Below are 19243 nucleotides of genomic sequence, written 5' to 3'. Positions count from 1 at the left end.
CATCAAATTAAAACGGCGCATTATACGAGGAAATATGAAGAATACTTTCATTTCACGAAACATTCATTAGATAGCATCTAACTTAGTTTCAAGATTTGGATTCTTTGAATTTTTGCCATTTTTATGGTACGTAATGGTCATAATGAGAAAACTAGTAGACATGGGTGATATCTTGTGTTCCGAAATTCGTTTCATCTGATAAAACCGTTTGTGAGATACAACTGAAAATAACATTTTTTATGGTTTTTCAACAGCCTGTATCTTTTAAACCGAGCCGATTCGGAAAAAATGGTGAAAAAAAAGTGTTTCTTTTGACGTCAAGAATCTACTGTTGAAATATTTGTACGAGTTAAAGACTCACCCTGTATGGGGTAAACGTGTTTTTACAAGTATTCATATCGATTACAGCAACCTGTAGCGTGATCTTAGAAACAAATTCAACTGGTGCTCGCAAATTCAGGAGCGCCATCTTGACAGTTTGAATCGAAACTAAAAGATAACCACAAAATTTAAAATTTTATGTTAGCCAGTGATGGCAGTGCACAAAATACCTACCTTCAAAATTTTTAAGCCCATCTGACAACGAGTTTTTAGGATGCTTGTCACTTAAATCAGCTTTTTTAACAAATTATACGATTATCAGGGATTTTGAATTCCTTGAAGAAATGACAATATCGTTGTTAATTTTAGATGTTTTCTAGAAGATTATTTTCATCGTAGGCTGTTTAAATTTTTGGTCTCAATGTTTTTTTTAATTTTAACATTTGTTGTTGAAGAATTATATAAATAAACAAGTGACTCTTCGAATCTCATAATTTAGTTAATTAAACTTTTCTTCACCTCTCCAATTTTCCTAGTGCATCTCGTTCTTCGCAGACTTCATTTCATAGACAGCCATCTTTGTCTATCTCATCAAGATAGTGTATTGTTGTCCTTTATTATCAACGCATATTTCAGTCGATGTTGCCAACTTGTGCAATTGAAATGAAACGCTTTAAATTTTAAATACCCATTTTTAATTTTCATTTAAGTACTTAAAATAATTTTTTTTTTTGGGAAACTGTTGAAATGTTTATTTCAAAATGTGACGTTTCAAGGATATTTCATAAAAAATACATAATTTTCGTCAGAAGGAGTATTCCCTATTTCGATGAGATTTTGTTTGAGGGTCAGGTGAGGCCTTGGATGGGTCGAATTTACCACTGGGCCTAGAAGGTGACCTTAGGGGATGATTTTGACGAAATTTGGTTTGTTTAGGTGAAGCTCTGGATTGTTTAATAGGATTGTTCCTTAAAAATCTGGGACAATTTTGACTGAAATATTTTTCGCGAGTTTTGTTCGGTAGGTGGCGTTACAGTCGGATCATAGAAATTCTGTGACCTTGGACGAGGCCACAGATTCACAACCGGACCCGACAGAGGGCGCTGCAGTTGAATTAAATGTTTTTTCGAAATTTCTTGTGCGCGTACGGTCAAAGTAGTCGGAAATCACAAATGCCACACGATTGGGAAAAATCTTTCGTAGATATCAAAAAATTAAAAAGGTTAACGTGACCTGATTTACCTTCCTATCGAACTAAATGCTCCGGGATGGCACAACCAATCATCATCGAGAAATGAGGAATCGAAGGAAACTTTTCGCTTGAGAAAGGGAGAAGGGAAGGAAAAAGATGATTACGTTTAAAAAGTAGATATAATTAAATAATATCTTACACTGAAATACGCCTAGTTCTAGAAACGCAAATAATATTTGCCAGAACTAGCCTACTAAAACACATTAATAATTTAGTACAACCTCTGAAATATTTAGATTTTACAATACTTTTTATTAAATACAATGTCTTCTGTACTGTTGATGTTGAGCGATTTGAATGTACCTTTTTACACTTTTTACATGATACCCAAACACGAATTTAAACTAATATCTCAGTCCTTATTCGAAGAAACTAAAACGGAATGGAGCTACACAAAAATCAGATCACTTCTTCCAACACATCTTTGGAAATCGAAAGAGGTCAAATAAAAGACGCTTTCTAAATAAATTATATATAAAAATATAGAACACTATCAAAAATACAAAATAATTTCTGATGCATTGAAAAGTGAATTGTTTCAAAGGGCGCTTATCGACTATTACTGAACTGTACACGAAAAATTACAGTATGGACAACAGTGAAAAGCTCTATCCTAGTATACATTGTCAAAATATCATCGTCATTGTATCACTCACTAGAAAATACCTTCCGGGAAACCATTGTCCATGCATATCAACACAACCAAGAACATCTCAAAGAAAATTATTTTCTTTCAATCGGAAAACCATTTTTAATCTCTCAAGAAACATCCATACTCGGCAACAAATTTTATAATTAAAATATTCGAGTTTTTTCCTGCATTCATTAGTCCCCCCAACGGGAGATCGTTGTCAAATCGGTCAATCACTAACAACGTTCGATATTTACGAAACCTCAACTGTGGTTCAGACACATCTCGTTCCAACGGGCCTCGAAGAACTGCCTCATCATGTGGCCGGCCTTACCTACCGGACTGTCGTCCTCGTTGAATATTTCGCAATTGTTGAATATCTGTCTCACGTCCGCGATAAACTCCTCCTTGCTCTTATAGCTGTAAAAAATTCGAAATACATTCGTGGACCGACAGATTCAAGAGCATTTTCTGAAAGTTTTTAGGGTTTTCACTCCCAATCTCTGGAACAGAATCAATAAAAAAATTTAAATGACCGATTTGCTCCTGCGTATATTCTTACAAGAATTTACGGTTATTACACTGCGCAAAAAAATTAACGCACATTATGGAAATCTCAAATTTATTCTACAACTGAAGGTGTTCTCAATGATAATTTTTTTTATCAGAATTATGCATGCATATGTTATCCACTTTCAACGGTTTTCTTCAATACAGATGTTTTTTCCCAGCAGGAATAAAAAGAGATGATATTATCAGATTTTGAATGTATTGGCTCCATTATAAAATCAGTTGTTCTCGATCAATTCTAGTGATCAATAGTTTTTCTTTCGTTTGATTTTCTACACTCGATCGCTATGCAACGCGAAACACTCAATTAGAACCAAGAGGAATGTGCCCAAGCGATAATTTTGCGAGAAGAAGGGTGGACATACACGAGGATTGCAGAAAGGTTTGGAGTTTCCCATACAAGTGTGTCCAGAATGTTGCAGCGATTCAGGGAGACAGGTATGAATGTCCGAAGACCAGGACAGGGTAGACCACGGGTAACAACTGCCATTCAAGAACGTTACTTGAGAGTTTCTTCGTTGAGACAACGGTTTGCAACCACTCGCCTCCTTCAAATTCAGCTTGAGCAAACTCATGAGGTGCAAATTAGCACTCAGACAATAAGAAATCGCCTCAGAGAATATGATTTAAGGCCTCGTGTCGCGGCAAGAGGCCCAGCTCTTACCCCAGCCCATCGAAGGGCGCGTTTGGATTTTGCGAGAAAGCATATCCATTGGGAAGAGGCCAATTGGGAAAGAGTTCTCTTCACAGATGAGTCTAGATTCTACCATTGTGATCGACGTTCCCTTGTATACAGACGTTCACATGAAAGATATGCGCAGTGCAATTTCCTGAATAATACTGGTTTCGGGGGAGGATCGATCATGGTATGGGGTGGAACATCTTTGACTGCTCGCACAGACCTAGTGGTCGTTGATAATGAAGCTATGATGCTGACAAGTATATAAGGAACATTCTTGAAGAGCATGTAGTACCATTTGCCCCATACATTGGTGAAAATTTCATTTTTATGGACGATAATGCCAGACCCCATCGTGCGCGCATCGTTCAGGAGTACCTTGAAGAGGAAGAAGTCTCTCGAATGGAATGGCCAGCAAGAAGTCCAGATCTCAATCCGATTGAGCAGGTTTGGGACAACCTCAATAGAAGGCTGAGAAGTTCAGAAAATCATCCAGCTACTCTTAATGACTTAGGAATCCAACTCGGAGAAATCTGGGAAGGATTAGATCAGAACATTTAAAGATCACTCATTTTGAGTATGAACCGTCGTTGCCGAGCTGTAATTAACGCAAGGGGTGGAAATACCAAGTATTAAATCATTTATCAGCATTTCAGTATTTTGAAAATTGTTCATTTCTCTTCTTTCACATAAGATTCGGTGAAATCCTGAATTTTTCTTCCATTTAATGTGTCTTGTTTCGTTCAAAACCTTCCCGAGAGAACATAAAAAATAAGTTATAAAGTCAATGTAGAGTTAACTTTCATTAAAATTGAGATTTTCAGAATGTGCGTTAATTTTTTTGCGCAGTGTATTATCGGTTATTTCGAGTTTTTAATTGATTTTGTTCCAGAGATTGGGAGTGAAAACCCTAAAAACATTCAGAAAATGCAGAATTCTCCCAGATTGAATTTCAATCGATATCAGATTAAACAGCAACTTACTACATATCCTGCAACCTTTTCTTGATGGTGGACAGGTCCATCGGGGTCTTTATTATCTTCTTATACGTGGGGAATTGTTTGGTGTTGACTGGCAACAAGAAAGGCCAAGCGTCGTCGTGGCACTCTAGATCTTCCAGGATCGCCTTGCAGGGGGCCAGTTCCTTTATCAATTTCTTGGACTGCCTGTCTTTTTTGGGCGTTTGGGAAGACGGCGACATGGTGTTGCACATGCTGGAGTTGGAGATGTCGCTCTGGTTGCAGTTCGTTATCGTCGACTGGTCTTCGTTCGTCGCCACGGAGCTGTGAGACGGGGCAGGGCTGGAAAAAGGTCAAAAATAGATCTCCTTCGAAGTGGATTATTACACTTGGTTCGACCCAGAGGCTTCACAAGCGCCAGAAGTTTCATTATTTCACGAAAACCCCATATTGAAAACAATGTTGTCGAGGATAAACTCCAAAAATAACGATTCAAATAAAGGATGTGGCAGCACTGCCATGTTTTCTCGAAAAAAACCCCTCCTCTTTCATAACTTGAACTAAAATTTGTTTCAGAAGTCGTCATAGTTGACAAGGAAAAAAATTCATGAAAAAGGACCCGAAATTCCAAAAAATTTGAAAAAGAGCACCAACACGCAAAATTCCTCATCTACAGATTCAAAATTGCGAACTATAGCGCGCCAACATTTTTTTTTTCGAAAAATTCGAATAAGTCGAAAACCGTTCTTTCGCTTTCCACCAAAATCGATATACGAGGATGTATTGATATCTAGTTAGCCCAGACCAGTTCCATGCATAAAAAAAATATTGCGTTACCATAGCAACGAACAATAACTCATTAGAAGTGTCAGGGTGAAGTTTGAGGTCAAAAAAGTAAACGCAATAATTAAAAGAAAGAAGATGTCCACCGAAATTGTGAAAATCGAAAAATTGGAGTATCGAGCCATCATCAAGTACCTGTATTTAAAAGGGTTAAGAGGTAAGCAGATTTACGAAGATATGCTTGATACCCTTGGTGATCAATGTCCTTCGTATGCGACCGTGAAAAATTGGACTGCAAGCTTCAAAAGAGGTAAATTTTCCATTGAAGATGATGACCAATCGGGAAGGCCAGTTTCTGTGTCAGTCCCCGAAAATATCGATGCAGTTCATGACATGATTTTATCAGACCGTCGAATTGGGCTAAAACGGATACCTGAAGCACAGAATATTTCATACGAACGCGATCATCATATAGTTCACGTCAATTTGGACATGAGAAAAATTGCTGCAAAATGGATTTCCAAATGTTTGAATGTTGAACAAAAGCGTGCAAGGGTAGAAGCATCTCGTTCGATCTGTGCTTGATTTGAAAACGATGTAGACTCCTTAAACCGAATTGTTACTATGGATAAGACTTGGGTACATTTCTAAGATCCAGAAACAAAGCAACAATCGATGGAATGGCGACACTCTGGTTCACCAAGACCCAAGAAGTTTCGTGTCCAAAAATCTGCTGGAAAAGTTCTTGCTTCAGTTTTTTGGAATTGCCATGGAGTAATTATGATCGATTTGGATAAGGGTAGAACAATAACCAGAGATTACTATTCGACATTACTGACCACTCTACGGGAAAAAATCATAGAGAAAAGACGCGGAAAGCTAACCAAAGGTGTTTTGTTTTTGCGAGACAATACCCCTGCACACAAATCTCATATTGCCATGCAAAATCTTCGTGATTTATGGTTTGAATTACTAGAGCACCTCCCTCATTCACCAGAATTAGCTCAATCCGACTATCATTTCTTTCCTCAACTGAAAAAAAGTTTAAAAGGTCGTAAATTTTCTTCCAACGAGGTGGTAATAAAAGCTGTGGAGGTCTGGTTTGCAGAGCAGGAAGAAACATTTTTTTTTGAAAGGTCTAGGGACGTTGCAGGTTCGCTGTAATAAATGTATCCAATTAAGAGGAGAATATGTTGAGTAATAAAATATTTTGACATTGAAATTTTGTTTGGTTCCATGGTAGGCTAAGAATTTTACAATATATCCTCGTAGGCTTCTGGAAACCGTGGATCAGCATGATCCTGCCGAAAATTCAGATCGATAACTTTGAAATTCGAACTTGAAGCGTGTCCTCAATAAACACGCACAAAACAAGCTCTTACCTAGGTGGAGGAGGATGTTCAGTCGATTCAGCTTCTTTCGGCGTCTTGTTATTGTTCTTCTTGACCTTCTTCTGGGGTTTCTTCGAGATGCAATTGAGGCAGTACCATTTACCGCGGGGGATCTTCGTTATGGGCGGCTGCAGACAGTCCAGATGGTAGGCGCGCGGGCACAGATCGCAAAGCACGAGTTTCGTACCGGTCGTGGCCTGTTTTTTACCACACACGATACAGTTCCTCTCACCTGTAGCCTTATTCATGCATTCGTGACAGTACCTGAAATACAAGAGGTTAAAATCGCCGAATTATACACAGGGTGAGCCAACTACGAGAATATTTTCGAGTTTTTATTAGATCGAGTGTTTGTACGAGTTTGTTTTTTCAAATTTATCCATTTCCGACTTCAAATCAGCTGTTAAGGGGCTTTATCATATTTTTATCCTTACCAATCTCCCTCTGGAATGTTTTCCATCTTGGGTTTGAAGCAATAGGTGTGATAACCTCGATCACAACCGTCGCAAAGTAACAGTTTGTCCTCATTGTCCCCACTATGGCAGAATTGACAGTTCTGCAAAAATGTCTTATATAAAATAACATACTAAACAGTATAACCGATAGGTTAATTCGCTAATCAACATGAAGTGAAGTGAAAATGAATGAAAAATTAAAGTGCAAAACTATAAACGATAAAAATGAAAGTGCAAGTGAAACACGTAGAGCAAAGATATAAAGAAAGTGATTAATCCAAGATGAAAATTGTTAAAATTAATAAACGGGAAAAAATTATTATTGTTGGCAATACGTCATATCAATAGAAGAGAATATGTTAAAATTGTCTTTTGTCATAATAAGCCAAACAACATCGCAATTGTGTTAGTTTCATAAACTCCAAGAAAATGATGAAATTATATACAGGGGGTTTCATACAAAGGGTCCACTAAGAGAATCTAGAGAACCAAATGATATTTTTTACTGAAAAAATTCAATTTCTGTTATTTCAAATGGAACATCCCATAATTTTTTACAGTTTTGAATTCTCAACAAAGTTTTAACTATGGTTCATTTGAACTACCGCACACCCAAATCTCAAACACAGGAGATTAAAACTAAAATTTTCAGATTTAGGTATAGAGTGCCTAAAATCGTTTTATAGAGAGACTTTTGCGTCTAATCGAGTGGTCTATCAAAATACAGGGTGTTGCATTTGAAGAAACCATATTTTTCGTGTTCAACAGCCACTCTTAGAATCAATTTCGAATTTCCGAGAGAAACATTCCTATTAACTTAAAAGACATGTAGAATCTAGAGAGTTATTTCTGGGGATAGTACAGGGCGGGCCAAATTCGTTGTCTACTGGGGGGATCTCGAGAACTTCGAGAGCTAAAAGAAAACAGAGGAAACATTTCGAGCTCTTTTTCAGAGAAACAAAGAATGGTGAAAACCGTAGCCTCCTATGATTCTACGTTTTTGAGTTAACAGCAAAAAATGAGATTTTGACGATTTCGAAAAGTTCTCATAACTTTTTCGCCTTCGAAGTTACAGATCTGAAACTTGAACCTTCTACAGGCACTCTTATACGTAGAATCTACTAACAAAAGATCTTTTTCCAATTAAAAAAATAACAAACTCAATAAAATTTCGAATTTAAAAAAACGAAAGATCGAAATAAAAAAATATTTTGAGCTCGTCGGTGGATTCTACGTGAAAAAGTGCCTGTTGAAGGTTCAAGTTTCAGATCTATACCTTCGGCGACAAAAAAGTTTTGAAAACTTTTCGAAATTGTCAAAATCTGATTTTTTGCTAATAACTCAAAAACGAAGAATCGTAGGAGGCTACGGTTTTCACCATTCTTTATTTCTCTGAAAAAGAGCTCGGGAATGTGTCATCCGATTTCTTCTAGCTCTTATAGTTCTCGAGATCCCCTCAGTAGACAACGAATATTGCCCACCCTGTACAATTATTAACTCTGTAACTTTTGCGAGGAGGAAGTTATAACAATTAGTTTGGGACTCCCTCAACGTCAAATTTGAGACAAATAAATTAATAACTACGGAACCTTGAGGTTTGGATATGAGGTAGTTCAAATGAACCGCAGTTGAAATTTCGTGAAGAATCCAAAAGTATGACGAATTTAGGGTGTCTCAGCTCAAATTCCGATATAACCAGATAACCACCAATACGAGAAATCTTAAGTTCTCATTCGATTCTCTAGATATGTACAGGGTGGGCAAAATTGGCGATACCTGAACTGCAACTTTTCAACCCAACGAGATAGAGAAAAATTAATGTGCCATGCATGTCCTCTTTTTTCGAGAAACTAATAATGCCATCAACTGCATTCTTCTATCTTCTTTTGTTTTCGAGTTATAGGCCAAAATTAAAATTTGGGCGATTTCAACTTTGGTCATTATCTCCGTTTCTGTTTGTGCTAGGATGTTGAAATGAAAATATTATGCACACACCTTTTTGATAGCAATCCAGTGGCGTACTATGGTTTTTCCCAACAGGTTTATTTGCTGAGCTGTAACATAAAGCTGTGTTTTTTCGTATGAAAACAGTAGACTGAAATCGTTTCAGAAATATACCATACATCGCCCCCAGTCTTTCTCAGTCATTTTAAACTACTGTTTTCAAAAGAAAAACACATCTTTATGTTACAGCTCAGCAAATATAACAGTTGGAAAGAAATCAGAGTACGCCACCGGATTGTTATCAAAAAAGTGTGAGCATAATGTTTTCATTTCAACAACCCAGCACAAACAGAAACGGTGATAATGACCAAAGTTGAAATTTCAGTTTTGGCCTATAACTCAAAAACAAAAGAAGATAGAGTAATGCAGTTGATGGCATTATTAGTTTCTCGAAAAAAGACGACCGTAATGTGCCATGCATTTTCCTCTATCTCGTTGGGTTGAAAAAGTTGTAATTCAGGTATCACCAATTTTGCCCACCATGTACAACTTTGTAACTTTTGTGAGGAGGAAGTTATAACAATTCGTTCAAGACTATCTCAACGTCAAATTTGAGACAAATCAGTTGATATCTCCAGAACCTCGAGGTTTGGATATGCGGTAGTTCAAATGAACCGTAGTTGAAATTTCGTGAAGAACCCAAAAGTATGACAAATATAGCGTTTCTCGGCTCGAATTCCGATATAACCAGACGAGAAAATTAGTTCAATTGAGCACAAATTTTCATAAAAACATCTAATTCGGATTGCTAGATATAGATAGATACAGCGGATACTTTGCATGAGATACCCTGTATAAAAGGTCCTGCCGCTATTAGTATAGGGTATTTCAACAGTAGATTTTTTTAAATTACGTAACGTCCAGTTTCATAATCAAATTGAAAGTCACTTTAAACTTAAAGCTTCCTTTAGTGTCATTTTTAGTAGGGTTAAAGGAAGCTTTAAAATTAAAACGACTTTAGGTTTGATTATGAAACCGGCCGTAAGTGTTGGACCAACTTCAAACACGTAAAATATTGTCAGGAATAAACCTAACAAAAAAAAAAATCACGACTGAAATCCACCGCCAAAATACCCAGCCCAGTTAAAGCGTTACTACTACTTTCAGACGAAGGTTATCATGACAACGGATCAAGACATCTCAGCTCGATCGCAGACAGTCGTCGGTTAATATCAAAACTTAAAATTAAAAAAGAAAAATAAGCACACAAGCAACCCACACTTAGTTTACTGTTATATTTGCGAGCTGTCACTCTACTAAAAGCACAAGTAGCGCTCACAGCTTTCATGATGCTCTTGTCCCACGCGATGGACGCCTCCAAGGAATATTGGCACATCGCGAGCTGCGCCGAGGTCTGGCTACGGTTGAGGGCCTCGCGCCACGTTGCCAGACCCTTCGGTATGTCGTCCACGCCCGGGGTGGGCGGCTGGGACGACGACGTCGACGACGAGGCGCCCGTGGTCTCTTGAGCGATCGCCGCCAGGTTGGGATCGCCGGTGCTGCAAAGAAAGTTAGGTTAGGCGCTTGTAGGGGTAGATTCTCTTCTTTCCAGCGATTCGGGTGCTGTTAGAATGTTGGGTAACAAGTTTCTGCAAAAAGTTTAAAACAGGACTCACTTGACTCCCAGCGGTGGCTTGAGGTATCTCCTTTCGATGTTCAATTCCAACGAGGCCAGTCGCTCCCTGATGGTGTATATCATGTATTCGGGGGGTACGGGTGGGCCGTCCCTGCCCGGCGGTTTCCACCCCTTCACCTGCATACTGGCGTTGGCCACTTTCTCCTCGAGAGCTTCTACCTTTAAATTATTCAATGTCGACTTATTCTAAACGGTGTAAAGTTCAGGGGAAATAACAGTAGGAGTTAGTTAATTTGATGTCCGCACAGTTTTATACGGTGTAAACACGGGGGGTGTCAGATCTGACATATTGAATATTTTATAAAGGCGGTTACTGATATTTAAAAACAACTGACAAGAATTATTTAACGAAATTTACTCGATCGTTGGGGAGACCTAGTAAATTTTGAAGATTAGACGGTAGAAGGAAAAAATGGTTCCATTATGTAGCGGTGGGGAAAGAGGGTTATCAAATATGTAAAAAAAAAAATCGCCAGATTTAAAGGGTGGGCAAAATTCGTTGTCTACTGAGAGGAACTCGAGAACGATAGCATCTAGAAGAAAACGGATGACACATTCCCGAGCTTATTTTCGGAGAAACAAAGAATGTTGAAAACCGCAGCCTCCTACGATACTTCGTTTTTGAGTTTGGCAATTTCGTAAAGTTCTCATAACTTTATTGTCCTTGAAGATACAAATCTGAAACGTGAACCTTCTACAGGCACTTTTTTACTTTGAATCCACTGATGAGCTCAAAATATTTTTTCATTTCGAATCATTAGGTGAACTCTCATTTTTTTAAATGCAAACTTTTAATGAATTTGATATTTTTGAATTGAAAAAAAAAATCTTTTGTCAGTAGATTCTACGTATGAAAGTGCCTTAGAAGGTTCAAATTTCAGATCTGTAACTTCAAAGACAAAAAAGTTATGAGAACTTTTCGGAATCGTCAAAAACTCAATTTTTGTTTATAACTCGAAATCTAAAAACGATAGGCCGATTCTTTTTTCAGATTTGGATTAGTCATGAAAAAAGAGAGAATGTGTCATCTGTTTTCTGCTAGCTCCTATAGTTCTCGAGATCCTCTCAGTAGACAACGAATTTTGTCCACCCTGTACATCCTCGAGCGTGTCAGATCAAGATACTATATATGCTCTGACAGTTTGAAGATTATAACAAGGCATTTTTTTTAAATGTCTCCCTTCCTGTAACTCTAATCGTTTCTGTATTCATTATAAAAGTTGTAGATAATAAAATTCTATACAACTTTTGTCCGTAGCAATGTTCCACACCCCTAACCGTTTTCGAGTTAGAGAGCGATAAGGGCGAGGAGCTTAGCCACACATGCGAAAGGCCAAGGTCAATGTTGAAACCAAGTCTAAAGTACATTCATCGCCATATATCTCAAAAGAGTTCAAACGTAGAAAAAATTACTTCGGACGAAATTTGTAGAAAATGTTATGCTCTGCAACTTTTATAATGAATGCGAAAACAATTTGAAGCCCAGGAGAGGAGATGATTCAAAAAACTGATTTTTGTGACCTTTATGGTCAATTTTTATTGTTTCGGCTTGCTGAAACTGTCAGATTATATTTTTTCCGTTATTCTTGAATCATTAACTTCGAAATAAGAAGAAAAGCCACCGCGCTCGAGAATGTACACGTGACCTTTTATTTTTGCTAGTTTGGCGCCCTCTCACACATTTTTGTCACGCTTAAATTGTCAGATTAAGAGAACGTATACTTTTCAACATGTAATTAACCACATATATCTTAATCTGACAAGCTCGAGTATGTACAATGATCGTTTTTTTTTTTTACTATTCTGACAGACTGTCCTAGACAATTCCGCCTTCGTGCTTACCTGTTCTAGCAGAGACGCGTCCACTCTCTCCGCGATGGCCTTGTTCCAGGCGTCCTTCTGATCGGGATACGGCGCCCCGCCTTCCATGAACATGACGTCGTCGATGTGTTCCGTGGACAGCTCCGTCAATTCCTTGTTACCCTCTTCTATGTGTATCCTCAGCGTGGGATACATCGCTTGCATGATACTGTTGAAATTTCTCTTCAGTTCCCTTTCGCGTATGCCGCGGACGTGCAAGTTCTCCAGGATTTCTGAAATTGTATACCGTGTGAAACATATTCTTATTTGTAACATCTTTTAGCTTCTCAGTTATAGTTTGTTCATTTTAACAATGTCATGACGTCACGGCGGATATGCCTGCTTAACAAAGATTCTCATCTCGATATTATGTACCGGGTGTCCCAAATTCGATGACACTTTCTGAGCTCTTCTTAAGAGAAACGAACAATGGTGAATACCTACTCTTTTTTCTGGAGTTATTAGCTAAAAATTACATTCTTCAGGTTTCCAAACGTTCTCATAACTTTTTTGTCCTTGAAGTTACAGATTCTGAAACTTGAACCTTCTACAAGCACCTTTCTACGTAGAATCCACTGACGAGCTGCAAACTTTTATTGTATTTGTTATTTTTGAATTGGAAAGATTCTGCTGTCAGTAGATTCTACCTATGAGTACCTAAGAGGGTTCAAGTTCCGGATTTGTAACTTCAGAGACAAAAAAGTTACGAGAACTTTTCGAAATCGTCAAAATCCCAATTTTTGTTTACAACTCAAAATATAGAAATGATAGGCCGGTTCTGTTTCCAGATTTGGATTAGTCAGGAAAAAAGAGCTCGAGAATGTGCCATCCGTTTTCTTCTAGCTGCTGTAGTTCTCGAGATACCCTCAGTAGACAAGGAATTTTGCCTACCCTGTACATTCTGTATAATAAACTTTATAGGCCAAACTTTTCATGATCTAGTTGAGTTGATGATCTCATCAGAAAATTAACAAAAAATGTCCCGAAAACTCTGTCACAGAAAGTGTCGCTGAAATTCACGGAATATTATTTCGTGGCCAACCGACTGCTAAAATACACTGCGCAAAAAAATTAAAGCACATTATGGAAATCTCAAATTTATTCTACAACTGAAGGTGTTTTCAATGATAATTATTTTTATCAGAATAATGCATGCATATGTTATCCACTTTCAACGGTTTTCTTCAATACAGATGTTTTTTCCCAGCAGGAATAAAAAAAGATGATATTATCAGATTTTGAATGTATTGGCTCCATTCTAAAATCAGTTGTTCTCGATCAATTCTAGTGATCAATAGTTTTTCTTTCGTTTGATTTTCTACACTCGATCGCTATGCAATGCGAAACACGCAATTTGACCCAAGAGGAATGTGCCCAAGCGGTAGTTTTGCGAGAAGAAGGGTGGACATACACAAGAATTGTAGAAAGGTTTGGAGTTTCCCATACAAGTGTAGTGTCCAGAATGTTGCAGCGATTCAGGGAGACAGGTATGAAAGTCCGAAGATCAGGACAGGGTAGACCACGGGTAACAACTGCCATTCAAGAACGTTACTTGAGAGTTTCTTCGTTGAGACAACGGTTTGCAACCGCTCGCCTCCTTCAAATTCAGCTTGAGCAAACTCATGAGGTGCAAATTATCACTCAGACAATAAGAAATCGCCTCAGAGAATATGATTTAAGGCCTCGTGTCGCGGTAAGAGGCCCAGCTCTTACCCCAGCCCATCGAAGGGCGCGTTTGGATTTTGCGAGAGAGCATATCCATTGGGAAGAGGCCGATTGGGAAAGAGTTCTCTTCACAGATGAGTCTAGATTCTGCCTCTACAATGGTGATCGACTTTCCCTTGTATACAGACGTCCACATGAAAGATATGCTCAGTGCAATTTCCTGAATACTACTGGTTTCGGGGGAGGATCGATTATGGTATGGGGTGGAATATATTTGACTGCTCGCACAGACCTAGTTGTCGTTGATAATGGAGCTATGAATGCTGATAAGTATATAAGGAACATTCTTGAAGAGCATGTAGTGCCATTTGCCCCTATACATCGGTGAAAATTTCATTTTTATGGACGATAATGCCAGACCCCCATCGTGCGCGCATCGTTCAGGAGTACCTTGAAGAGGTTCAAGTCTCTCGAATGGAATGGCCACTAAGAAGTCCAGATCTCAATCCGATTGAGCAGGTTTGGGACAACCTCAATAGAAGGCTGAGAAGTTCCGAAAATCATCCAGCTACTCTTAATGACTTAGGAATCCAACTCGGAGAAATCTGGGAAGGATTAGATCAGAACATTTTGAGATCACTCATTTTGAGTATGAACCGTCGTTGCCGAGCTGTAATTAACGCAAGGGGTGGAAATACCAAGTATTAAATCACTTATCAGCATTTCAGTATTTTGAAAATTGTTCATTTCTCTTCTTTCACATAAGATTCGGTGAAATCCTGAATTTTTCCTCCATTTAATGTGTCTTGTTTCGTTCAAAACCTTCCCGAGAGAACATAAAAAATAAGTTATAAAGTCAATGTCTCATTAAAATTGAGATTTGCAGAATGTGCGTTAATTTTTTTGCGCAGTGTAAATGCGGACCGTTTCAAACTAACCTTTTAACTCGTCGATCTTCGTGACCTTCCACCAACCGTACCGCTTCTCCACCGGCACGCTCTTCTTCGGGCAAGACTTCGGCATGCCGTGCTTCTTGATGTACTCCAGCTGGGCGCTCTCCTCCGCCGTTATCAGCAGCGGCGGCAGATTGTCGCAGTTCTCCGCGTTCGTATAGCCGGAGGACGCGGAACCGCCGCCCCCTGCCGCCGAGTTCGGATGCGGAAACACCGGTATCTTCAGTTCGGTCACGTTGTCCCTGGTGACGGCGCCGTTGTCCCACTTGTTGCCAGCCGTCAGATGCACCTCCTCGCAAGTGCCCTCCCTGCTCAGCACGCTGAACCACTTGGTCTCCGTCTCCCCCTTGGCGTCCTCCTCGTCCTTCACACACTCCGTCTTTATCTCGCACTTGAGCTCGTTCAGTATCTCGTTCTTGAGCTCCTCCTTCACCTCGGCCTTGACGTCGGCCCTGAGATCCTCCTCCGTCTTGTTCTCCCTCTCCATGCACTGGCCCAGCTTCTCGAACAGGTTGAACTTCCTGCTGCTCAACGGTTCCTCCTCTTCCTCCCGTTTCATCTCCCGCTCCTTCTCCAAGCTCTGGACGACGTCGTCCACGCTCTTCTGCAACTCCACCAGGTTGTTGTCGTCCCCGTCCGGCAGCGCGTTGCCGTTCTCCACGCTCTCCAATCTGTTCGGCGTCTTCCTGTGTTCGTTCTCGTCGTTTTCTTCGTCGCATAGCCGAGCCTCTTCCGTCCTCTCCTGGCAGTCGACCAGGTGAGCGGTGTCGATTATGTCGTGCGTCTTGCTCTCCTCGTCGGAGATCTGCTGGAGGAGGTCTGGCTCGGCGGACTCCATGGCTTCGACGTAGATGCCGCCCGCCTTGGGGAAGTGCCAGTACCGCCTCCAGAACCTGTCCTGGCCGAAGCAGGTGGCCCTCAGCTGTTGGGTGGAGATGTTCAGGGCTTGGAGTTGGCTCTCCGACGTTTTTATCAGTTTCTCCAGTTTCTTGCCGAGCTCTTCGCCGCTCAGCTTGGCGTCTTCCTCCTGTGGAACAAAAGGATTAGAACTTGACGCTAAAATGGGACGCTTAAGATGACAGGGGCCGTTTGCACCAATACTCCTTAAAACAAGTACTTAACTAAGTGTCGTTTAAAGTTAATGGACGCTTAATTATATTCCCAGTTGCACGAATGTGGCTTAACAGAATCTTAAGTAAGGGGCCCTTAAGTTTTCATATCTAGTGATATTTCAGTTTTTTATTTTGGTGCAACTTCATCCTAGTCCAATAAAGCCTTTTCATTGGTTGGCCGGTTTGCCGATGATCGTTGTCATTTCATTAACCTAACTTTATTGTCCTGTCAGTCAGTGTCAAGTACACTATTATATTATTATCAAAGAGTGACAACTTTTTGTTGCTGAATTAGCATTATGATTGATAATGAAATGGATTGTCGAATAAAAGGTACTTGACGTTATTAGAAGAACCACAGCAGTTCTGCAGCCAGTTTATGAGTTCAACAAATTATTTTAGGTTAGAATCCCGCCCTTAAATACCTAAGTGGTCATTACAGGAGCGCTCAAATTTAAGGCTAGCTTTAGCCATTTAAATGTCACTTAACAGGTGGTGCAACGTAATTTAAGTTAAGGGTTCATTTTAAGGGACACTTAACACTAAGTACGTTTGACGCAAACGGGTCTAAAACGAGTACTTAACTCAGTGTCGTTTAAAGTTAATGGACGCTTAATTTTATTCCCAGTTGCACGAATGTGGCTTAACAGAATCTTAAGTAAGGGGCCCTTAAGTTTTTATATCTAGTAATATTTCTGTTTTTTATTTTGGTACAACTTCATCCTAGTCCAATAAAGCTATTTCATTGGTTGGCCGATTGCCGATGACCGTTGTCATTTCATTAACCTAACTTTATTGTCCTGTCAGTCAGTGTCAAGTATACTATTATATTATTATCAAAGAGTGACAACTTTTTGTTGCTGAATTAGCATTATTATTGATAATGAAATGGATTGTCGAATAAAAGGTACTTGACGTTATTAGAAGAACCACAGCAGTTCTGCAGCCAGTTTATGAGTTCAACAAATTATTTTAGGTTAGAATCCCGCCCTTAAATACCTAAGTGGTCATTACAGGAGCGCTCAAATTTAAGGCTAGCTTTAGCCATTTAAATGTCACTTAACAGTTGGTGCAACGTAATTTAAGTTAAGGGTTCATTTTAAGGGACACTTAACACTAAGTGCGTTTGGTGCAAACGGGTCTAAGAAGCTTACCATCCGTAGGCCAAGCGTCTTTCAGGCAGAAATATTTTCAATCGAGAGATGTGTGGAGATCAATACATTTTTGTCAGGAAAAAAAGCAAACATCTGTGCGATTTTCACCAAAAATTAGTTTTTAAACCAAGACACGTGTTTCGCTATCACAATAACATCTTCAGGTGGGCGCTAACTTGTAGATCTCGGGAAGTTTCCTCAGTGAATAGTAGATCTTGAGTATCATCAGTTTGACCACCCCTGCTTTACAGGGTGATTTGCACATATATTCCTAAGATCGAAAGAAACACTTTTTCCGTACACAATTTTTCCCAATTCGGCTCGGTTGAAAAGATGCAGACTATTAAAAATCCATACAAAAACGTAATTTTCGTTTTTCATTTATATCTCACAAACGATTTTATCGAATGGATTGATTTTCGGAATAAAGTTTTTCATTGAGGTGATGAATCTTCTACGATCATAAAATTCCTCCCACATCCTCTACCTTCTTCTTTGGGACCATTGAATACCATAAAAATACCAGAAGCTCAAAGGACCCAACTTTGGAAAGTAGGTTGAACGCTTCACTAATGAATATTTGACCATTTTGGAAAATAAAAGTATTCTTCATATTTTCTTGTAAAGAAGGGTTTTTTGGCTGATTTCAACTCTGTTCAAAGGGTCCACAGAAAACATAACACATTACAGATTCGTAGCGTCATAGATTTAGCTTATGATAGGCCATTTTGGATCAGCTGACTTTGACAGGCTGAAGGGTTTGTTTCATGGTTTCGTAATTTCGAATGATTTTTTTTTATAAATCTCATCCCACACTGTTGATATGAATAGAAAACTGTCTATTATTGACAGGTACAATTTAAAGTTTTGTGATGATAAATGTCATAGATATGGATGGTTGGTTTGCCCCTCAAGAATCAATAACGTCACTTGAGGTTCATCTATAATCACTATGATCACTTGGGGGGACAAACAAGCCTTCTTTGACATTTATGATCGCAAAAATTTCAATTGTAACAGTCAATAATGTACAGTTTTTTATTATACCGCACTTTTATATCAACATTGAAGGACATCATCTGAGAAAATTTATGAGAATCTATAGAAACCACTCGAAATCAAAGTACAATGAACCTAACTAAACACTTGTTTGCCCCTTGGGGGCCCTGTCAAAGTCAGCTGATCCGAAACGCCTCATTATAAGCTACCTCATTATAAGCTACACTACACTACACACCTGCAACGTGTTATGATTTTTGTGGATCTTTTACAGAGTTGCGTTCAGACAAATAACCAAATTTTTCGTATTTCAGTGTCGGGTTTCCAGGGAGGCATAGCTCATTAGAAAATCAAAAATAACTATAAATCTTTTTCTGGACCGAAATGAAAAAATTCAAATGAAAAAATTGTTTTTTTTCGACATCAACAATCTTCTGTTGAAATATAAGTCGAAGTCTCACCCATTATTGCAATATCTCTATGTCCAGAGCCTTTATTTGTGGCTTCGCCAAGAAGTTTCATAAACCAGTGAATAATGACTCATAAATCACGACTAACAACCGAATGTTTGACAGACACTAGGTAGATACACGTAGACGAATAAAAAAATTCATACCTCTTCGGGTTGGGTGGCAAGACTCTCGTTGTCGCTCATCTCGTTGTCCTCGTCGTCCAATAGGTCATCTTTATGCAAAGACGGGGAGTCCACCGCCGACTCTGAACCGTCCATATCCCCAATCTTATGCACCTTCTCCACGGCCTCCGACCTGACCTTCTTCCCATGCAACAATTTCAACCTAGAAAAAAAAAACGAAAACA

General features: G+C 39.1%; 1 protein-coding gene across 4 annotated transcripts in view; it reads right to left on the bottom strand.

The window, feature by feature from the left end:
• Positions 1 to 1673: 1673 nt before the first annotated feature.
• The window catches only part of LOC123306436 (bromodomain adjacent to zinc finger domain protein 2B), a 41504-nt gene continuing 23934 nt past the window's right edge, over positions 1674 to 19243 (bottom strand). For 2 of the 4 annotated variants that reach the window (XM_044888433.1, XM_044888435.1), the window contains 8 exons: positions 19041 to 19221; positions 15145 to 16186; positions 12524 to 12774; positions 10662 to 10840; positions 10265 to 10544; positions 7021 to 7142; positions 6578 to 6850; positions 4416 to 4754 (listed from right to left, as the gene is read on the bottom strand). In XM_044888433.1, the coding sequence (XP_044744368.1) occupies positions 4436 to 4754; positions 6578 to 6850; positions 7021 to 7142; positions 10265 to 10544; positions 10662 to 10840; positions 12524 to 12774; positions 15145 to 16186; positions 19041 to 19221 (2647 nt within the window). In that variant the 3' untranslated portion in view covers positions 4416 to 4435. Of the gene's footprint in view, positions 2625 to 4415; positions 4755 to 6577; positions 6851 to 7020; positions 7143 to 10264; positions 10545 to 10661; positions 10841 to 12523; positions 12775 to 15144; positions 16187 to 19040; positions 19222 to 19243 lie in introns of those variants that run through there. The other 2 variants (XM_044888436.1, XM_044888434.1) reach the window with 2 other exon arrangements.

Source organism: Coccinella septempunctata, chromosome 2 (assembly GCF_907165205.1).
Source record: "Coccinella septempunctata chromosome 2, icCocSept1.1, whole genome shotgun sequence".
Lineage (NCBI taxonomy): Eukaryota > Metazoa > Arthropoda > Insecta > Coleoptera > Coccinellidae > Coccinella > Coccinella septempunctata.
The sequence above is the reverse complement of the archived record's forward strand: the minus strand, read 5'-3'. Positions and strand labels throughout refer to the sequence as shown.